General features: G+C 41.0%; 2 protein-coding genes across 3 annotated transcripts in view; one reads left to right on the top strand and one right to left on the bottom strand.

Annotated features, from left to right (window-relative positions):
• Positions 1 to 22,464, bottom strand: part of KREMEN1 (kringle containing transmembrane protein 1) — a 66,805-nt gene that overhangs the window by 14,489 nt on the left and 29,852 nt on the right. For both annotated transcript variants that reach the window (XM_033097333.1, XM_033097332.1), the window contains exons 4-5: positions 12,945 to 13,069; positions 4,084 to 4,237 (exon numbers count right to left, since the gene is read on the bottom strand). In XM_033097333.1, coding sequence (XP_032953224.1) covers positions 4,084 to 4,237; positions 12,945 to 13,069 — 279 coding nt within the window. The remainder of the gene's footprint in view (positions 1 to 4,083; positions 4,238 to 12,944; positions 13,070 to 22,464) is intronic.
• LOC117017295 (cytochrome c oxidase subunit 7C, mitochondrial-like) lies at positions 18,631 to 18,813 on the top strand. The gene has a single exon (XM_033097340.1). The coding sequence runs from the start codon at positions 18,631 to 18,633 to the stop codon at positions 18,811 to 18,813; it is 183 nt and encodes a 60-aa protein (XP_032953231.1).

Raw genomic sequence — 22,464 nt, 5'->3', positions numbered from 1 at the left:
TGAGTGAATAGAAGCCATAGAGGGCAGACTCTGGAGAGCTGCAGAAGAGGCCAGTTTGATAACAATCAGAACTGCAGGCGCGGATGGGTGGCTCAGTTGGTTAGACCGCGAGCTCTGGGCAACGGGGCTGCCAGTTTGATTCCCACATGGGCCAGCGAGCTACACCCTCCGCAACTAGAATGAAGTCAATGAGCTGCCGCTGAGCTCCTGGGTGGCCAGATGGCTCAGTTGGTTGGAGCGCGGGCTCTCAACCACAAGGTTGCCAGTTCGACTCCCGCAGGGGATGGTGGGCAGGGCCCTCTGCAACTAACAATGGCAACTGGACCTGGACCTAGAGCTGAGCTGTGCCCTCCACAACTAAGACTAAAAGGACAACAACTTGAAGCTGAACGTCACCGTCCACAACTAAGATTGAAAGGACAACTTGACTTGGAAAAAGTCCCGGAAGTACACACTGTTCCCCAATAAAGTCCTATTCCCTTTCTCCAATAAAATCTTTAAAAAAAAAAAATCAGAACTGCACAAACTTTGTTCACGTACTTTTAAAGCATTAAACTGGATCTGTTATTATGATCTATTTTATTATTGTTAACAAAAGGGATTCTAGCTGCTGAAAATAAAAAAAAAAACTTAAAAAGTAGCAAATCTGGGTTTGAATCCTGGCTCTGGCACTTATTAGCTTGGACAAATTATTCTATCTTTTGATGCAATTTTCTTACCAACAGGGCTGTCGCAAGGATTAACTAACAAAATGAAAAAAGCACCCAGCATCAAGTCTAGCACACAGCAAGCATTCAATAGCCAACAATTATTTTCATTGTAATGAAATCATTTTAGTGCACCTTGGTGTGAGGCCCAGGACTATTTCCTAGATGTATTTCCAGTATCAAAGATGACTTGATACATGACCAAATTTAAACCAAATTATTTCCGTTTGATACCTCCAGTAGGGGCACTGTACTAAATAAAACATAATTTTATCTGCCACACAGCAGATATTCAATAAAAATGTGCTAAATTGAATGGTTATCCTATAAAAACTATACTTTTTTATTGTTATAAAATTCACCATTTTAACCATTTTAAAGTGTACAATTCAGTGGTATTATTTACAGTGTTGTATAACCTCCACCACTGTCTAATTCCAGATTTTTTCATCCCAGAAAGAAAACCTGTATCCATTAAGCAGTCACTTCCAATTCCTCCCTTCTTCCCCAGCCCTTGACAACCATTGATCTGTTTTTCGTCTGTGTGGATTTGCCTATTCTGGACATTTCCTATAAATGGAATCATAAAATATGTGGCCTTCTGTGTCTGGTTTCTTTCATCGAGCATAATGTTTTCAAGGTTCATCATATTGTAGCACGTGTCAGTGCTTCATTTCTTTTTGTGGCTAAAGAATACCCCCTCGTATAAATCTCCAGTCATACCATAGAGGTATTGCAGGTTTGGTTCCAGACCGCAGCAACAAGGTGACTACCTCAATAAAGTGAATATTGCAAAAAAGCAAGTTACACGAAGTTTTGGTGTCCCAGTACATATACAAGTTATGTTTATACTATACTGTAGTCAATTAAGTATACAATAGCATTGTGTCTAAAAAAAAACGTACACACCTTAATTAAAAAATACTTTATTGTTAAAAACAATGGGAACCATCATCTGAGCCTTCAGTGAATCACAATCTTTTTGTTGGTAAAGGGTCTTACCTTTAATTTGTAAAAAAATGCAGTATCTGTGAAGTGCAATAAATTGAAGTGCAATAAAACGAGGTGTGCCTGTACCACATTTTGTTCATCCTTTCATCAGTTGATGGACATTTGGGTTGTTGCCACTTCTGGCTATTATGAATAATGATGCTATGAACTTTCATTTACAAGTTTCTGTGTAAACATATGTGTACAACTCTCTTGGGTATCTACCTAGGAGTGGAATTACTAAGTCAGAGGTAAGTCTGTTTCATGCTTTGAGAAACGGCCATACTGTTTCCCAAAGCAGCGGTGCCATTTAACATTTCCACCAGCAATGCATGAGGGTTCCAATTTCTCCACATCCTCACCAACACTTACTTTTCATTTTTAAAAGTTAACACAATATTCTGTTTAAAGTAGAAAAACAGGTAGTGAACCCACACACCCTGTTTCTGTTCACTGGCTGGTCCCATGCACAGCTTGTTGGCAGTGTGTGAGCCCCGGCAAGTTATTTACCCTCTCCACGCCCTAGGACTCTCTTCTGTTACATTAGACTGATGATAATAAGAATGTGCCCTCAGATAGCTGCTGGGAGGACCTAATGTGATCATTTATACAAAGCCGCAGTACATACTAGGCACTCAATGTTTATTTCCTTTCTGTTTTCACTTAAGAGTATACCAGACAATTTATAAGCTCAGAAAACATACTCTTCTGGGTTAGGGTGTCAAAGCAGAGCATTTTAAAATAATGAACTCTGGCAATGAAAGGTTAAAAAATGCACAGTGCATATTAGTTGCTAACTATTCTTCCTTAAACATTAGGCAAGGTTTTGTCTTTAGCTTTAATAGAGGTACTAAAACTGAGCATCTGTCGTACCCTAACAGGATGAACAGGAAGCCACTGGGAGCCTCCAACAGGCATATGTAACTAAAAAGACTCACAATGAACCACATGAGTGCTGCTTGCCAATCCTTCCCGTCCTCCCACCAAAACAGACACACTTTAGACAATGTCTAAGCTATAACATGTGACAGGCTCTGTTGTAAACTTGGGCTGGGCTTTACAGTCACCATATGTAGTGGTTGAACTGTAGCCTCCAAAAAGATACTAGTCCTAATGCCTGGTGTCTGTAAATGTGACCTTATCTGGAAATAAAGTCTTAAAAGATGCAGTCAGGTTAAATGAGGCCATGCCAGATTAGGGTGGCCCCTAAATCCAGTGATTAGTGTCCTCACAGGGAGACACAGAGAGACAGAGAGGCACAGACATATACAGAGAGGAGGTGGCCATGTGAAGATGGAGGCAGAGAGAGGAGGGACGCAGCTCAAGCCAAGGAATGCCAAGGACGGCCAGCGATGACCAGCAGCTGGGAAGAGGCAAGGAAGGATTCTTCCTTGGAAACTATAGGGGAAAGATGTCCCTGACAACACCTCGATTTTGGACTTCAAGCCTCCCAAACTATGAGAGGACACATTTCTATTGTTTTAAGCCACCCAGTCTGTGATAATTCGTTATGGTATCCCTAGGAAACTAATATACCATGTGACATTTTTGCTAAAAACTGAGCCGCTCTGCCTAGTCGAGATGTCAGGGGTGTAACAAAGACATTATAGACTCCATAGTATATCTCAGTAATCGCAAGCCTTTCCTTCTGTCTGCCTCATTTGTGACTATCTCCTTCTACCACCTTAAACTCTTGTACTATGGTACCAGACATTGGTACTATGGTCCCGCAAAGTCTCACGACCACTGAGTAAACGCGGGTGGATTACGACGAGGGGTCAGGTGGCCCAGAGGTTAGAACAAGGTGTTGGGAAGGTCGAGGCCCCGGAACCCCGTCAGAACACACTCTGCCTCTAGCCTGCATCTCACAAGTGCAGCAGCTCAGAGAGGAGGGGCGTCAGCGCACACTCAGTACCGGGCTTGGGAGTCGACTCGAAGCTTATGTTCTCTTCTCAGCTGCATCACAATGAGATATAAATCCCAAATGCCTAAGAAAACGCTGAAAGGGCGTGGACATTACATTAAAACAAGCGGCTCTTAAAGCTGATACTGAACAGTTACATCAAGATCTACTTCAAATTGGAAAGGTCATCTTTTTTAGTTGTCTATGTGTCTCACAATAGGCTATGTCTCTTCAAAGCACATGTCACAACAGTAATTAATCGATTGTTAAATGACTATCCTCCCTTCTAGAGGGCAGAGGCCGAGTCTTCCTGTTCAGCACTGTATCTCCAGGGTCTCGTCAGCGCCTGCCCTGCAGTAGGCGCTTAGTAAGTATTGCCCAGTAAATGGATGAATAAATGGAAGGGAGGGATGGGGGCAGGCTCATTCCCCTGGTCCAAGGGTTCCTGTGTCTTCAGTAGTAATGAGCACAAGGCATACTCACTGTCAAAGAGGATGATCCTGCCATCCCCACCACAGGGCTGGGTGAGATCCCCGAAGCAGACGCTGTTGCACTCGGTACTGGCTGCCTCCCCGTACTTCCAGTAATCAGCATTGTTTCCACAGAAGCAAGCGTAGCCTGATTCCATCCCAGCGAACTGCCACGACAGAGAAGGGCACTTGGTAAGTGTCAACCAAGGGGTCAAGTGATCTGCAGGAGCCTGGCAAGGTCGGCCCCCAGCAAGCAACCAGCCTCATCTTCCCAGCCCTCCCTTCCCCTGGGACCTCTCCCTTGTCCCGCTCTCATAACACTTCATTACACACTGACCGGTAATCTATGCACCACCATCGTGTTTCCCCTTCAGTGAGCACCTCTTTTAAATGTTTGCATTTCTACTGTATTTAAGTAAGTTTTATGGGGGAACATCCCATAACCTTGAAACATTAGTAATAAGTGACAGCTAAACACTTTATTGAATGTTTACTATGTGCCAAGTAGTAAGTGCTTTGTAGCTAGTCCTCCCAGCAAACTCATTATAGGCCCCATTTATATTTTTATTTTATTTTTTCTATTACTATACATGGAAGGGAGGGATGGGGGCAGGCTATTTAAAACTATTTATCTAGTGTATAGTTCTATGAATTTTAACCCATATAAGATGTGTGCAACCATCACTACCATCAGGATACAGAACAGGTGCATTAACCCAACAACGTTCCTCATGATACGTCACTTTATAGTTTCCCTTCCTATAACCCCTGGCAACCACCAGTGAGTTTTCCATGACAATAGTTTGTCTTTTCAAAAATGTCATATGCTATAGACTGAATGTCTGTGTCCCCACCCAACTCATATGTTGAAAGCTAATTCCCAATATGATAGGAGGTGACCGGGTCATGAGGGCGCTACCCTCATGAACGGGATTGGTGCCTTTATAAGAGAGACCCCCGAGTGCTCTCTTGTCCCTTCTGCCAGGTGAAGACACAGTGAGATGATGGCCATCTATGAACCAGAAAACAAGCCCTCACCAGACATCAAACCTGCCAACGCCTGATCTTGGACTTCTCAGCCTCCAGAACTATGAGAAATGAATGTCTCTTGTTTAAACCATCCAGTCTATGGTAACTTTGTTATAGCGCTCAAATGGACTAAGACTTCATATAAATGGAACCATGTAGTATGCAACCTTTGGAGACTGGCTTCTTTCACTCAGCATAATGTCTGAGGTTCATTCAAATCGGTGCATGTATCAATACTTCACTTCTTTTTATTGATGAGTAGTAGTAAGTAGTCCCCTGTATGAATGTACCACCGTTTGTTAATCCATCGAGTGGTTTCTAGTTTTTCATGATTATGAATAGAGCTGCTATACACATTTGTGTAGATTTTTGTGTGAATATAACTTTACATTTCTTTAGGGTAAATATCTAGAAATGGGATTGCTGGGTTATATAGTAAGTGTGTGTTTAACTTTATAAAAAACTGCCAAACTGTTTTTCCAAGTGACAGTATGACTTTATCTTCACAAAAACAATGTATGAGAGTCCCAGCTGCATCATATCCTTGTCAGCAGTTATTTTCAGTGTATTTTATTGTTGTCATTCTAATAGGTGTGTAGTGGTTTCTCATTGTGGGTTTAAGTTGCATTATCCTAATGGCTAATGACGTTGACTATCTTATCGTGTGTCATCTATATATCCTCTTTGGTATAGTATCTGTTCAAATCTTTTGCCCAGTTTTAAATTGAGTTGTGTTAATGAGTTGTAAGAGTTCTTTATGTATTCATAGACAAGTCCTTTACCAGATATGTTTGGCAACTACTTTCTCCCAGTATGTGGCCTGCCTTTTCATTTTCTTAACTGTTTTTTAAAGATAAAGTTTTTAATTACAATAAGTCTGATTTACCAACTTTTTCTTTTACGGTTCACGCTTTTTTCTGTCCTGTTTAAGAAATCTTTGTTTAACCGAATGCCGTAAGATTTTCTGTATTTTTTTCCTAGAAGTTTAATTGTTTTAATTTTCTATTGAGACATAATTCGCATAACATAAAATTAACCATTTTAAAGTGTACCTTTCAGTGGTTATCAGTATATTGACCATGTTGTTCAACCATCACCATTACCTAATTCCAGAATACTTCCACCACCCCAAAAAGACACCCTGTACCAATTAGCAGTTAGTTGCAATTCCTCTTGCCTCCCACCCTCTGGCAACCACTAACCTACTTTCTGTCTCTATGGATTTGAATATTCTTGACACTTCATATAAATAGATCATAAAATATGTGGCCCAATGTGTCTGGTTTCTTTCATTTAGCCTAATGTTTTCAAGGTTTGTCCTTGTAGCATGCACCAGTCTAGGCATACCTCGCTTTATTGTGCTTCACTTTACTGCGCTTAATACTGCATTTTTCACACATTGAAGGTTTGTGGCACCCCAGCATCAAGCACGTCTATTGGCACCATTTTACCAACAGCATTTACTCACCTCATGTCTCTGTATCGCATTTTGGTAATTCTCACAATATTTCAAATGTTTCATTATTATTTATTTGTTATGGTGATCTGTGATCAGTGATCTTTTATGTTACTATTGTAATTGTTTTTGGGGTGCCACAAACCGTGCCCATATAAGACAACGAACTGAATCAACAAATGTGTGTGTTCTGTCTGTTCTGCTGACCAGCCTTGGTCCTATTTCCTGAGACACAAAACTATAGAAATTAGGCCAGTTCATAACCCTACAATAGCCTCTAAGTGTTTAAGTGAAAGGAAGAGTTGCGAATCTCTCACTTGAAATCAAAAGCTAGAAAAGATTAAGCTTAGTGAGGAAGGCATGTTGAAAGCCGAGACAGGCCGAAAGCTAGGCCTGTTGCATCAGTTAGCCAAGTTGCGAATGCAAAGGAAAAGTTCTTGAAGAAAATTAAAAGTGCTACTCCAGTAAACAAACAAATGATAAGAAAGTGAAACAGCCTTATTGCTGATATGGAGAAAATTTTAGTGGTCTGGATAAAAGATCAAACAAGCCACAACATTCCCTTAAGCCAAAGCCTAATCCAGAGCAAGGCCCCAACTCTCTTTAATTCCATGAAGGCTAAGAAACGCAAAGTTTGAAGCTAGCAGAGGTTGGTTCATGAGGTTTAAAAAAAGAAGCTGTCTCCATAACAAGTGCAAGAGATGAAACAGCACATACTGAGGTATAAGCTGCAGCAAGTCATCCAGAAAATCTAACTAAGATAATTAATGAAGGTGGCTACACAAAACAACAATGTAGATGAAGGAGCCTTATATTGGAAGAAGATGCCATCCAGGACTTTCATAGCGAGAGAGCTATCAGTGCCTGGCTTCCAAGCTTCCAAGGACAGGCTGAATCACTTGTTAGGGACTAGTGCAGCTGGTGACGTTAAGTTGAAACCAATGCTCATTCACCGTGCTGAAAATCCTAGGGCCCTTAAGAATTGTGCTGAACCTATTTTGCCTGTGCAATAGAAATGGAGCAACAAAGCCTGGATGACAGCACATCTGTTTACAACATGGGTTAATGAAGCCCACTGTTGAGACCTACTGCTCAGAAAAAGATTCCTTTCAAAATACTATTGCTCATTGACAAAGCACCTGGTCACCCAAGGGCTCTGATGGAGATGTACGACAAGATTAATGTTGTTTTTGTGCGTGCTAACACAACATCCATTCTGCAGCCCATGGATCAAGGAGTCATTTTCACTTTGAAGTCTTATTACTTAAAAAATACATTTTGTAAGGCTGTAGCTGTCACAGATAGTCATTCCTCTGATGGATCCGAGCAAAGTAAATTAAAAACATTCTGGGAAGCATTCACCATTCTACATGCCGTTAAGAACAGTTGATTCATGGGAAGAGGTTAAAATATCAATATTAATAGGAGTTTAGAAGAAGTGGATTCCAACCCTCACGGATGACTTTGAGGGGTTCAAGATGTCAGTAGAGGAAGTAACCACAGATAGGGTGGAAGAGAACTAGAAGTAGAAGTGGAGCCTGAAGATATGACTGAATTGGTGCAATCTCATGATAAAACTTAAACGGATGAGCAGTTGCTTCTTATGGGTGAGCAAAAGAAGTGGTTTGAGATGCAGTCTACTCCTGGTGAAGATATTGTGAAGACTGTTAAAATGACAAGGAAGAATTTAGAATATTACATAAACTTAGTTGATGAAGCAGCAGCAGAGTTTGAGAGGACTGACTGCAATTTTATACAAAGTTCTACTGTGGGTAAAATGCTATCAAACTGTATCGCATGCTACAGAGAAATTGTTTGTGAAAGGAACAGTCAATCAATGCGGCAAACTTCACTGTTGTCTTATTTTAAGAAATTGCCACAGTCACCTCAACCTTCAGCAACCACTACCCTGATTAGTCAGCAGCCATCAACATCGAGGCACGACCCTCTACCAGCAAAAGGATTATGAGTCACTGAAGGCTCAGATGATGTTTTTAGCAATAAAGGAGACTACAGTATAGTGTAAACATGACCTATGCACCGGGAAACCAAAAACTGTGTGTGACTCGCTTTATCGTGGTATTTGTTTTATTGCAGTCGTCTATAACTGAACCCGCAACGTCTCTGAGATATTCCTGTCCTTCATTTCTTTTTAGTGTCTGAATAATATTCCATTGTAGGTATGTATCACATTTTGTTTCATCATTTGATGGACATTTGAGTTGTCACCTTTTGGCTACTATGAATAATGCTACTATGCACATTTGTGTACATGTTTTTGTGTGAACATGTTTTTAACTCTTTCAGGTATATGCCTAGAACTGGAACTGCTGGGTCATGAGGTAACTTTGTTTTCCAAAGCAGCTGCACCATTTAACATTCCCACCAACAATGTATGAGGGTTGCAATTTTTCCACATCCTGACACTTGTTTTTGTCCTTTCAAAAAATAAAACAAAACAAAACTACAGCCATCCAAGGTTATTTATCGAGAGGTGGTATCTCATTGTAGTTTTGATTTTCATTTCCCTAAAGACTAATGATATTGAGCATCTTTTCATGTACTTATTGGCCATTTGTATATCTCCTACGGAGAAATATCTATTCAAATCCTTTACTCATTTTTAGAATTCTTTATATAGTCTAGGCATTAGATTCTTATTCAGATACATGGTTTGCAAATATTTTCTTCCGTGAGCTGTTTTTTAACTTTCTTAATAGTGTCCCGGACACACGAAAATTTTAAATTTTGATGAAATCCAATTTATCTATTTTTATTTTGCTTACTTCTGTTTTGGGTATCATAACTACTGCCTCATTCAAGGTCATGCATATTTATAGCTATGCTTCTTTCTAAGGGTTTTATAGTTTTAGTTATTACATTTAGATCTTTGATCCATTTTTTATTTTTATATATGATGTGAAATAGGGTTCCAAATTCATTCATTCTTTTGCATGTAGATGTCCAGTTGTTCCAGCACCATTTGTTAAAAAGACTATTCTTTCCCTCCCATGAATATAGCATCCTTGTCAAAAATCAGTCAACCTTAAAAAAATATGGACTCTAAATTCTATTCCATTGGCCTATACGTCCATCTTTATGCCAGTACCATAGCTCTTTTTTCAGTAGTATAATTTAAAAGTTAATTTTTGTCTATGGTATGATACAAGGATTCCTTTTATTCCCCATAAAGAGCTCCAGTTTTTCTCTAGAACTATTTGTTGAAAAACTATCCTTTCTTCCATTGAATTATCCTGGCATCTTTGTTGAAAATCAATTGTCTATTGTGTAGGTCTATTTCTAGACTCCACTCAGTTCCATTGGTTTATAGCAGAGGTTGGAAAACTTTTTCTATAAAAGGTCAGGCAGTACAGTAAATGTTTTCAGCTTTGTGGACCATTCAGTTTCTTCTCAACTATTCAACTTTGCTATAATAGCATGAAAGCAGGTACGGACAATCTGTAGCTGATTGGGTGTGGCTTTGTTCCAATAAAACTTGATTTACAGAAATAAGTGGGTGGTAGAATTTGGCCCACGTGCCATTGTTTGCTGACTCCTGATCTATGGGACTATTCTTACACTGATACTACTCTCTTGATTACTAGAGCTTTATAGAAAGTCTTGAGATCAGGCATCCTCCAAGGTTGATCTTTTTCAAAATATTTTGGTTATTCTAGGTTCTTTGCCTTTCCATAAAATTCTAGGATCAGCATGCCAATTTTTTCAAAAAATGTACTATGATTTTGATTGGGATTGTATTGAATATATAGATCAATTTGGGGGAGAACTGATATTTTAACAATATTGAGCCTTCCAATCCATGAACAATGTCTGTATCTCAATTCATTTAAGTCATCTTTAATTTTCTTTTGCAATGTTATACAGTGAATAGGTCTTTAATATTTTTTATTAATTTTATTCATCATTTATGCTCCTGCAAAAGGAATTAAAATTTTTCATTTTTTAAAATAAATGTTTAACTTTTAAATTAATTTATATTTAAAATTTTAACTTAATTGTTCACTGCTAGTACATAGAAATGCTATTGATTTTTGTATCTGACCATATAACCTGCAACCTTGCTATGTTTATTTATTAGATCTAGTAGCTTTTTCATAAATTCTTTAGAATTATCTATATACGTGATCATATTGTCCATTAATAAAGAAAATTTTATGTCTTCCTTTCCAGCCTACATGTCTTTTATTTCTTTTTCTTTCCTTATTTCATTGGCAAGGACCTCCAGTACAATGTTGAATAGAAGCGGCGATCATTGACATCATTGTTCCTGGCCTTAGGTAGAAAGCACTGAACCTTTCACCAATGGATATGAATTTGGCCATAGGTTTTTTTGGGAGATGCTCTTAATCAGGTTGAGGAAGTTCCCTTCTATTCCTAGTTTGCTGACGATATTTACCATTAGTGTACATTGTGTTTTCTCAGATGTTTTTGCTCTATTTTTATTTTGAAATAATTTCAGACCTACAGAAAAGTTGCAAGACAATACAAAGAACTGCCTTATCCCTTTCACCGAGAGACCTCCATTCAAGTGGGCAACTGCCTGAATTATATCCCTTGTAGAAAAGGATCCAATCCAGGATCCCAGATGTACTAAATTGCTGGGTATCTTCAGTCTCCTTCAATCTGGAATAGTTTGTCAGTCCTTCCTTGACTTCTGTGACCTTAACATTTCTGAAGAATAAAGACCAGTCATTTTGTAGAATGTCCCCCAATTCATGTTTGCCTCATGTTTCCTCATGATTAGATTCATATTATGCATTTTGGGTAGAAATGTCACCAAAGTGATGTTATACTCTTGCCAGTTCAGGTAGGATACAATGTCTAATTGTCCCATCAATGTGATATTAACTTTGATCACTTGAGTAAGGTAGTATACGCCAGTTTTTTCCACTGTAGAATACTTGTTGTCCCTTTACAGTGTTTTGTGAGGAGATCTTTGAGGCTGTCTAAATATCCTGTTCCTCATGCTACTTTTACCCACTAGCAAATGAGGATGTGGACTATTTATACACCTTGATATTTGTTCTCTGAATCAGCTATTACTATGATGGTTGCCAAATGGAGAAGCTTCTAATTCTATCATTTCTTCTGCATTTATTAGTGGCATTCTCCTATAAGGAAATGCTTTTCATTTATTTATTTGTTCGTTTATTTATTTAAATCTGTGTGGATTTGTGGATTCTTATTTTATTCAATGGAATATATTTACTACTATCATTATTTGTTTTGAAGCTCATATTATATTAGATTTGGCCAGTGGGAGCCTCTTCAAGCTGGTTTCTGTTCCCTTTTGACAAGACCGTATCAGTCCTTACTTGCTTGTACAAGATGTTTCAGGATCATCTTGTACTTCCTCGGAACCAGCTCTGGAATCAGCAGTTTTCTCCAAGAAGCTCTAGTCCTTTTTAATGGAGAACAGTATTTAGAAACCACGATCTCAGTGCTCAGTGTGCTTTCTACTACGTGTGCCACTGTTCCCAAGTCCTCTCTTAGTGGACACAGCTAAGAAAGATATACGCATATACACACATAAACTTTTATATTTATTTCTATATCTATCTCTATACCTATCAAAAACCATGCACTATCCTAATAACTTCAATCCCTGTCCAACACTTGAAGCTTCATTCCGGTTTTCCCTGGCTCCCTTCTCCAACAGTGAGAAACCTGGCTCCTGTTATCCTCAATATATTTACTTATACGCTCAATCCTTTGTAAGCAACCCATCACTTGATCATGTTGGGCCAATTGCCTCGCTCAGCCACCTTTCTTGCACAGGCCCTGAACCCTGCCAGGCTATTCTCCTTGTTTGGGCTGATTAATGGCCTTTTGACTGAATTATTAAGGAAGGAAGGAAGGAAGGAAGGAAGAAAGGAAGGAAGGAAGGAAGTTAGTTTTCTTCTTTTTTTGATATAATAGCATTATTAAACCTCAATGGTCAATGAATGAATTCCATATAGAGAAATGGAAGGAAAAAAAGGAATATTTTGGACTGATGTGCAGGCTGGTCCCCTTAATGTATCAAGGAAGTAACCACTTGGCTTATTCTCAGAGGCCCCATGGAACCAGAGATATTCCAGCTCATAACATACCAGGGCACAAGTACATACATAACTCTGTCGGAAGGCAAATAGGGATGCAGATATTGGGGATTTTCCTCCCCCTTTCTTTCAGTCTTTGAACAAGAGTGCTGCCTCACATTTCTGAATCCCAAGCCCCACTCTTCCTCCAACTTTTCTTTGGAAGAAAAGTAGAATTGTATGACTTCACAGGTTGTGTTTCAAAAACTTACATTTTTAAGTTATCTCAGCAGAATGCATTACATCTTTATCTTTTACTATACAGATAGATAGCCACAGAGCCATTACCTTGAACCTCTGACTCCGACAAAAACTGATGCAGGTTTGTATGGTAAGTGTGTTAGACGTTTTACTGGCGCCAGTTAGAGGAGGTGGGTTTCCATGATCCTTGTAGCAGCCAAGGTTTCCAGGCACTGGAGAAAAAAGAAAAACAAAAGGATTTCACAACATCTGGCTGTGAAACACCAAGAAGAAAAAGCGTTTTGTGCCAGGTTCTTTCATCTCAGCCAGTATTTCCACTCCTAAGGCACAAATAAATAACAAGCAACAAGCTTTAAAAATGGAAGCCTTAGTATCCTCTGCTAAATGCCACGTTTCGTTTTATTTTGAAGAGTATGTGAGGCCCATATAACTAACCCTAAGAAATTTTTCACCTGTTCACTACTGATAGAATTCAGTATTGAAGAGAACTAGGAATACTTTCCTAAAAATAGAAGCTACAATATGTACATGTGATCAACCAATATGGTGAATGTTTAAATAAAAAAAAAATATTATAGTAAAAGACACATTGCCATTAATCCCCCACAAAATACTCCCGCTCGCTTCGAACACACTTATCCCAACACACTTATCCCATCGTTCTTGCCACTTTCTGAAGCAGGTCTGGAAGTCCTCTTTCGTGAGTGTCTTTAGTTGTGCTGTCATGGCTGCCTCGATGTCCTGAATCATTTTGACTTTGGGGAAGAGCCAGAAGTTGCACGGTGCCAGATCTGGTGAATGAGGTGGATAAGGACACACCATAATGTTTTTATTTGACAGAAATTGCCATACCAGAAGGGATGTGTAATACAGAGTGTTGTCATGATGGAGGATGATTTCCTGCATACTTTGAAACGCACCTTCTCTCCACTTAGCTCACACCCGACTGACTGCACCAAGCAAGTTGAAACTTGTCACACACTGTTACTAAGGTTCAACATGTTGCTTCCCATATTGAAGATCCCTGCCTTTCTGTTGGATGGCACTTAGCAGCAGCATTCATCGTATTTTGTGATCACAACAGAAAGGCTCCGTGTCACACATCGCTGCTGGTATGGCAATTTCTGTCAAATAAAAACATTACGGTGTGTCCTCATCCACCTTATTCACTGGATCTGGCACCGTGCGAGTTCTAGCTCTTCCCCAAAGTCAAAATTACCATGAAAGGTCAACATTTTGAATCAATTCAGGACATCGAGGCAGCCACGACAGAGCAACTAAACACTCACAAAAGAGAACTTCCAGAACTGCTTCAGAAAGTGGCAAGAAGATGAGATAAGTGTGTTCAAAGCAAGGGGGAGTATTTTGAGGGGCATTAACGGCAATGTGTCTTTTACTGTAATATGTATTTTTTTAATTTAAACCTTCACCATATTTTTTGATCACACCTCGTATATTGTTTCAGAGTCACTAGAGGACAGGAAAAACCCTTGGAAACCCATCATCCTATGCCTTGTGCCTCCCTTTGTTCCTTAAAAAAGCTTCACAAGTGGATTTCCCCAAGGTCCTTTGGTGAATATATTAGTTTCCTATTGCTGCTACAACAAATTGCCACAAACCTAGTGGCTTACAACAGCATAAATTCATTAACTTTCAGTTCAAGAGGTCAGAAGTACTAAATGGGTCTTATGGGGCTAAAATTAAGGTGTCAGCTGATTTTCCTTCTGGAGGCTCAAGAAGAGAGTCTCTGTTTCTTGCCTTTTTCATTTCCTAGAAGCTGCCCCTATTCCTTGGCTTGTGGCTGCACCATTCCAGCCTCTACTTCCATCAATCCATCTCCTTCCCTCTCTCTGCTTCCAGCATCACATCCGTCACCTTCTCTGACTCTGACCCTCTGCCTCTCTGTTATGAGGACCTGTGTAGTTAATTACATTGGGCCTACCTGGATAATTCACGATAATCTCCCCATCTCAAAATCCTTAATTGAATCACACCTGTAAAGTCCCTATGCCATATAAGGAAACATATTTACAGATTCTAGGGAATACATCGATAAACATGTTGAGGGGGAAGGCATTATTCAGCCTACCCCAGTAAACATATTAGTATTTCACAGTCACACAATCAGATGGTTTGGTCTTGCAGAAAAACCTGTATCTGAGAATAAAGAAACCTGAATATATCGTATGTACCAGCTGTGGTGGACAGCTTTCAAAGATGGCCCTCAGTGATCCCCACCTCCTGGTAGTCGTGCCCTTGTGTAATCCCCTCCCCTTGAGTGTGGGTTGGACTAGTGACTTGCTTTTGACCAATAGTATGTGGCAAAGTTGATGGGATGCCACTTCTGTGATTAGGTTACAACAGACTGTGACTTCGGTCTTGCTGGTAGACTCTCTCGATTGCCTTCTTGGCTTTATATGCTTTGATAAAAAATATGCCATGTCAGAGAGGTCATGTGGCAAAGAACCGAGGATGGCCTTCAGCCAACAGCCAGCAAGGAACCAAGATGTTCAGTCTCTGCAAAGACTGAATCCTACCAATAACCACGTGTGCTTGAAGATCCTGCCCCAGTGGAGCCCTCAGATGCAACCGCAGCCCTGGCAGACACCTGACTGCAGCCTTATCAGAGATCTTGAAGCAGAGAACCCGGAAAAGCCATGTGCAGACTTCCTGACCCACAGAAAGTATGAGACAGTAAATGTGCGTTGTTTTTAAGTCACTGCATTTCAGGATAATTTGTTCTACAGAAATAAGTAACTATTACACCTATATCATACATACTAAATATATGTTTAGTGAATGAAGGAATGGATTTCTTGTGGCCCATGGACAAGTCAACCTCTCTGGACCTTAGTTTTTCATCTGTGTTAATATTAATTTATGAATCACTCCACTATCAGAGGAAGCCCTTTCCCTACTTGCTCTATTTGGCTCCTCACAATTTATATAACTGAAGATATCATATGACATGGATGAGGCCTGGTTCTAGAAGCACTTCTACGTCAATTAAGAGTTACACATTATTCAATTCCAAAGTGAGCCATATAGACTCCTAGAAAGCATTTTTCCTTTATGTTTAAGACTGGAAAACAACACGGTCCAGTTTAATAAGCTTTATATCCACATTAGTCTTCTGACATATAAAAATGTACATGTGTATATGTATGTACACACACACACACACACACACAATTTCTGCCACCATCTACATATAGCCAGCTCATTTTAAATTGGCAGGAAGTACCTCTGCTAACCAAGAGTCACCCTTCCCCCTTTAAGCCAAGTGTTTACCCTTCTCCCTTACGTCACACATGGTTCAAATATAACAAATGTGGCTCACCACACAAATGTTAAAATGCATCTTTCGGAAACAAACCAAATCTCTATAGCAGCAAATGTAAACAGAAAAACTCTGGGCAGTAGGAATCTAGCATTCAGTGGGGACCTGACTTGGGAATGGTTGGGTTTTAGAGTTTAAACAAATGCAGTGAATTAAGCATCTAGTCAAGGGCATATCATACAAGCCAAGTTTGTTAAAGGGGCATTGCATATGGAAACCCAAGCCACACGTTTAATGGTTCTTAATAAGAACTACTTGATCATGATCGTCTTGGCCATTTACTCTGATTTTTGTCTCATTTATTCCATTATGCTCACAAGTAAGCATGTTATTAGGTATTAGTTTATAGGGCGCCCAAGGCACATGATCATAAATATTAAGATTAGACATAAACAACGCCATGGGCTGCATTAATGCAGCTGGAACCTATAAGCTTTATTCACAAAAATTCGGTGAGCAAATCCGGGCGGCTCGTGTTCCCCTGGGGCAGTGAGGTCCCAAAACACACCGTGAGGTAGATCACTGCAAATCACATCCCACTATGCTGCGGCTCCATTCATGTGAATATCAATGGCCTGAGGCAGCATCCTTGCTGCCTAACTTGCCAGACACTGTCAATTCTACCTTCTAAGATATTGCAGCAGCTGTCCATGTCTCTATCCACTTTGCCACTTCCCCAGTTTAGAACACCATTTCCTCTCAGATCACCGCATTGGCCTATTCCATCTCCCTGTTTCTAGGCTCACTCTACTCTACTCTAGTCAGTACATCACAACCGAGATAATCTTGACAGTACATTCCAGGCAGGAGTAGTGGCAAGGGCAGAGGCTTAAGGTAAGAATGACCTTGGCCTTTGCAGGAACAAAAAGAAGTGAATATGACCAGAGACAGAGGAAAAAAAGCAACAGGAACTGGAGAGGTATGCAGGGACCCTGCTTAAAACCCTCAGAGGTCCCTGGTTGCCTCCCAGGGTCAAGTCCAAAGTCTCTCACATGTTAGGCAAGCCCAGCCCAGCTATGCTGTTCCCCTTACCCTCCCCCATCAGAATGACCCCTTTATCCCTGGGGTGACACTCTAGATGAAGGTCAAAATAAATGAGTGCATGTGCAAGTTTCCCACTGCATGTTGCTCTTTGGCCTCTGGATTCTTGGACATGCTATTCCCTCTGCTTGGAATATACTCTTCCCCACTTAAGACTGCAGACTGAACCTTAATTTCCCTGGAAAGCTCCATGGCCCTCCCGCCACTCCTCCCACCCCTGCTGTGTAGTCCTATACAGCAGCCTATGCTGAACTTGATTCTAAACACCTGTTTATGTGTCTCTCTCCCCCAGCTGGCCTTGAACAACTTAAGGGTAGGATTGTATCTTCCACATACCCTTGTATTCCTGGCACGGTCACAGTCACACAGCAGGTACTCTAAAACTGTGTGCTAAAAGAAACAGGTCCTACGATGACAGCAGTTAAAACCATGGAGTGAGTGGGTCAAGGTACTTCTTAGGCAGCAGTGAATGAAGAGAGCAGAGTAAAAGAGAAAAGCAGAGCTGATCTACATAACGTCCACTGAAAGCGAGTAACCATTGGTTTTGAGTCCTGCCTGTTCCCTGTCTTCTTTGGCTATCTAGAAACACCATTCTAGATAACTGAGTTTTCCATCAATTTTAAAATTTAAAATTTTATCTTTATCATTTTGGATGAAACATTTCTACAATGCATTAGCTATCTATGCATTGGATGGCTCAGTTGGTTAGAGCACGAGCTCGAACAACAGGGTTGCCGGTTCGATTCCCACATGGGATGGTGGGCTGCGCTCCCTGCAACTAAAGATTGGAAACGGTGAATGGACTTGGAGCTGAGCTGCACTCTCCACAACTAGATTGAAGGACAACGACTTGGAGCTGATGGGCCCTGGAGAAACACACTGTTCCCCAATACTCCCCAATAAAATTAAACATAAATAAATAAAATGCATTAGCTATTTCTTTTAAAAAAAAAAAGCTTAACTTATTTTAACCTACTTTAAATTTTTCTTGGTGGCTTGAGGTCATCAAACATACTTCACCAAATGGCCCCAGACTGGTGTGCTTTTTAACGTTCTTGTGTCTGACTTTAACATGTAATCTGTCTCCTCGGCGACTGTCAAGGCTGCTGAACTCTCAGAACATTAGAACTGAAAGGAGTCTTCGAGAGGGTACCTACTTCCTGCTACTGTCACCGCCTGGAGTCTTTGCTTATCTTCTTCTTAATTTGCTCCTTCTTAGGCTTAGAACAAAACTACTGAGCTTATTAGAATTGTGTGAAAAATAAGAATAAATCGTTTCTCTTTCGGTCCTTGCACACAGGGGAACGAGGGCGTGAAACAAGGACTTGGTGTGGTCCCGCCATTTCCTCTGCTTTGGGTCTCCGCACCTTTCCCAGGGCTTCCAACAGTGCTATGTTGGGACAGAGCATCCGGAGGTTCACAACCTCGGTGGCCACTGTGACAAGGGCCCAGGGAAAAATGTGCCATTTTTCAGTGAAAAACAAGTGGCAGTTACTAGTTATGATGACTGTGTACTTTGGATCTGGATTTGCCGTACCTTTCTTTATAGTAAGACACCAACTGCTTAAGAAATAAGGATGTTTTAGTTAATCCATGAAACAGACATGAAGAGGAGCATTTTTAAGAGGTGCAGTCACTTTGAAAAATGATCAAACTGTTGAACTCAACATACTAGATATGCTTATAAATAAACTTATGGCAAGAATTCTTACTGCCTTTTCTCTGAAATATGAAGGGGAAAAAAAAAAGAACAAATCGTTTCTAAAAGAGGGAGGGCCTTTATGCTCGCCACTTTCTGCCATTCACATCAGAGCTCAGGAGTTGTTTTTGCCTGCGTACTTCCCGGTACTTGGCACGATTCTGAAGGGCACTGGTACTACCTTCATCTGCTCAGAAGCAGCCAGCATTTTGCAGCAGTCACAAACATGGGCTTTGGAGGCAGACAGACCCTAGGGTGAATTCTGGCTCCTCCACCACAGCCTTTCTAAGCTCAATTTTATCAACAGCGGAATGAGGAACAATACACGACTCAAAGGGTTCTTCTGAGAATTAAAATGAGATAATGTAAATAAAGTAAACACCACAAGACCTGGCAAGATACTATGTGCTGAATAAATAGTGTTTATTATTATATGGAATAAGGCTTTCATCATTCACCACACAAACAGGAACAACTTGCTTAGTAATAGAAAAGTAAAATAGCATTGAATTAAAAGACAAAAATCAAAGGCAGACACCTCAGAAAACTGGGTTGGATTCCAGATATTCAAATGTTAATCTCTTACATCTGGCTAGCATACAGTGCACTTTCACATAAACATCTTGCATGAAACTCATAGCCCTTTCTGGAAGGCAGGCCAGACGATGTTATTCCTGTGTGACAGAGAAGAAATCAGTTTAGCAAGATTAAGGGCCCTGCATGGGGGCATATGAGATGGAAATGGAGAGCGGTGTAGAACTCTAGGGTTGCGGATTCTCACTCCATGGTTTTTTCTTGGTGTCCCTGGCCTCCTTTCCTGACAGGGCTAGTCTGGGGGAGCTAAATGAAAATGACGCCCTGCGATTAAAGACAGAATCCTCAAACACGCTGGTCCCTCAATGTTCTGTGCACCACAAGGCCAGCCTCAGAGACAGTGGCCAGCTTCTGAGGGATGCCACTGCCCTCTGAGTCGCACTGGAAAGTGTGGCTCGAAGTCTCGCTGGAGAAGACACGTCATGTAGTCTTCAAAAGCATTACTGGTCAACTGAGTAGATTTCCAGACCATGTCCCACCCTTGGCTCTTCCCAGAAGCAGGGAGGAAAAGTCAATTTGAAAAAGGATATTTGTGCTCAAATTCCCTTTTACTTTCAAGACCACTTTAAAGTCCTGTGGCTTGGTCATGCATTTTTCTTCTTACCAAAGAGGCTTCATCACATTCAATTTTTTAAAAATCATCTTAAAATACAATAAACCCCTTGTTGATCATAGCGGATGCTTTAAAACTCACAATAGTTTTAGTTGCCAGCATTCTCTTCAGATGTTTGGGGTTCTTTACAGAGATACAAATGTTAGAGGTGGCTGAGGAAGGAGGCTCTCTACTCAGATTAACCCAGGAACTATTGCTCTTTCACTACCACAAGGAACGTTGGGAAGCAACCAGGTAGGCTTAGTAACCACTTGCTACATTTGGATATAACGGTGACCTCAGTGTGAAGGAGACCCACACAGCCACAGCGGACAGCCCTTTTCTGAGGGCCACATATTGCCCACGGCACCGTCTCTGAGGAGCTGCTCCCATGACTGCTGCTCGTTGGGGACAGGCAGAAGGACCCAATCCTCTGGCCACAGTTGACTCCCCCCGGGACCACCAGATTCTCTCTCCCAGGAAGCTGGAATTGGGGTTCCAGTTAGTGAATTGCAGGCACTGGACTTGTAGGGTTCTGTCGAGTAGGGATTAAGGCAACCGACCATGTGTGAACCGCATGAGTTGGTAAGTGAGCTGGTTCTGCTGGTCCACAGAGAGGAAGAAGAACGAACACCATGCTGAGAGACATGCAGAGGTGCAACCCCATGAGAGAGCTGGGAAGAATGGAAACTTTCTTCCCAAGGTCTTGGGCACAGGGATTTGACTCTGCGATGTACTCCCAATGTCCTTCCAATATATTTCTCTTGCTCAAGTTACTCTGAGGTCTATTCCTGGCAATGAAACAATTCCTGACAAAGACAGAAAGTGTGCCCATTATGGTAAAAGCTCAATTTGAATACAAAGCTTCATAATTTGCATAAGAAGTCCTGACTGTTATTGCATTTTCTATTCCAGTGCTCTGGCCAGATCTGGGATATTTAAGAAACCAGAAGCAAAGTTCTGATCCTGCATTTTAGAAAACTCTTCCCTGGCTCTGAAGAATATCTTCTACTTTTTCTTATGAATAAAATCTGCTTCTTCAGAAACAATGCAGTGATTCTGCTTATTTTAAATGTCATTTAACCTTCTGAGACAGAGACAATCTTCTGCCCTAGGGATTCCACATTTGGTGCCTCAGTGGCTGATTTCTCCCTTCCATGGGAACAAGGACCAAGTACACAGGAAACGATGACATCGGTGTGCTATCAGAGGACCAATCATATGGAATCCTTACATCAGAGCATCGGTGGGCTAAGTGCAGATTCATCCACATGCTCGGCCCGTCACCATGAACATACTGCATCCCATCCTGTCCGTCTAAAACTTCCCATCCGAATCTGACAGCTGCCATCTTGGCCCAAGTCCTCTCACAATATGCCCTCACCCTACCTCCATAAATTTATTTCTAAACACCAACTCTCCTTTTCAGGCACTGTGATTCTTCAAGCAGCCCTACATGTGTCTCTGAATCTGTAACAACTCACCCAAATAAGTAAACAGCCTTTTCTTCCCCTATGAAATGTTACCTTTAGGGGAAGGTACTAAGAGTTCCTAAGGATCTTGATCCCCATATGGCCGTTATAGATCACAGCTGTAGTTCTCTTCTGGTGGGAGTTCCTTCTCTAAAACTTAATTTCTGGTTATGTAATGTGGTAGACAGTCTCCAAAGGAGGCTCTAGTAATTTATCCCCTCCCCCCCACACATGTGTGTTGCTCCCTACTTTAAGAGTTGGAATCAATTTCATCTCCTCTTGAATCTGAGCTCGCCTTTCAACTTGCTTTGATCAATAGAATGTGGTGGACTTCTGAGTTCATGCCTTAAGAGGACTGGCAGCTTCTGCTTCCTCTCCCTTGGAAGCCCACCACCACAGAAGAGGTCTGAATATGCTGCTGGAAAGAACAGTCACCCAGGTAGAGGCCTGAAGCCATTTTGGATGTCCTAGCCCCAGCAGTCCCCCAGGTGAAGGCAGTCACCTGACAGAGCCCACAGGAGAGGAGCAGAAGAATCTCCCAGTTGAAACTCAGCCAACCCACAGAAGCAGGAGAAATGATAATCTGTTTTTGTTTTAAGCCAGCAGGGTTTGGGGTAGCTTGTTATGCAGTAACAGACAACTGAAACACCTTACTCAACAGAAGGTCAGTCTAAGTTCAAGAGGATGATACAGCTGTGTCTCCTGGAAGAAGAGCTCAGTTTGTTGACAAAGTTTTTTTTCAGGGACACCACAAATACCCCAGGCAAGGAACCACAGAGCCATCTTTTACTCTTCCTGCTGTTTCATCCCTTATATATTGCTCTTGTCATCAAGTTCGGTCTTCTTCCTAAATGTATCTGGAATGTAAC

This window comes from Rhinolophus ferrumequinum, chromosome 25 (genome assembly GCF_004115265.2).
Source record: "Rhinolophus ferrumequinum isolate MPI-CBG mRhiFer1 chromosome 25, mRhiFer1_v1.p, whole genome shotgun sequence".
In the NCBI taxonomy this organism is placed as follows: domain Eukaryota; kingdom Metazoa; phylum Chordata; class Mammalia; order Chiroptera; family Rhinolophidae; genus Rhinolophus; species Rhinolophus ferrumequinum.
The sequence above is the reverse complement of the archived record's forward strand: the minus strand, read 5'-3'. Positions and strand labels throughout refer to the sequence as shown.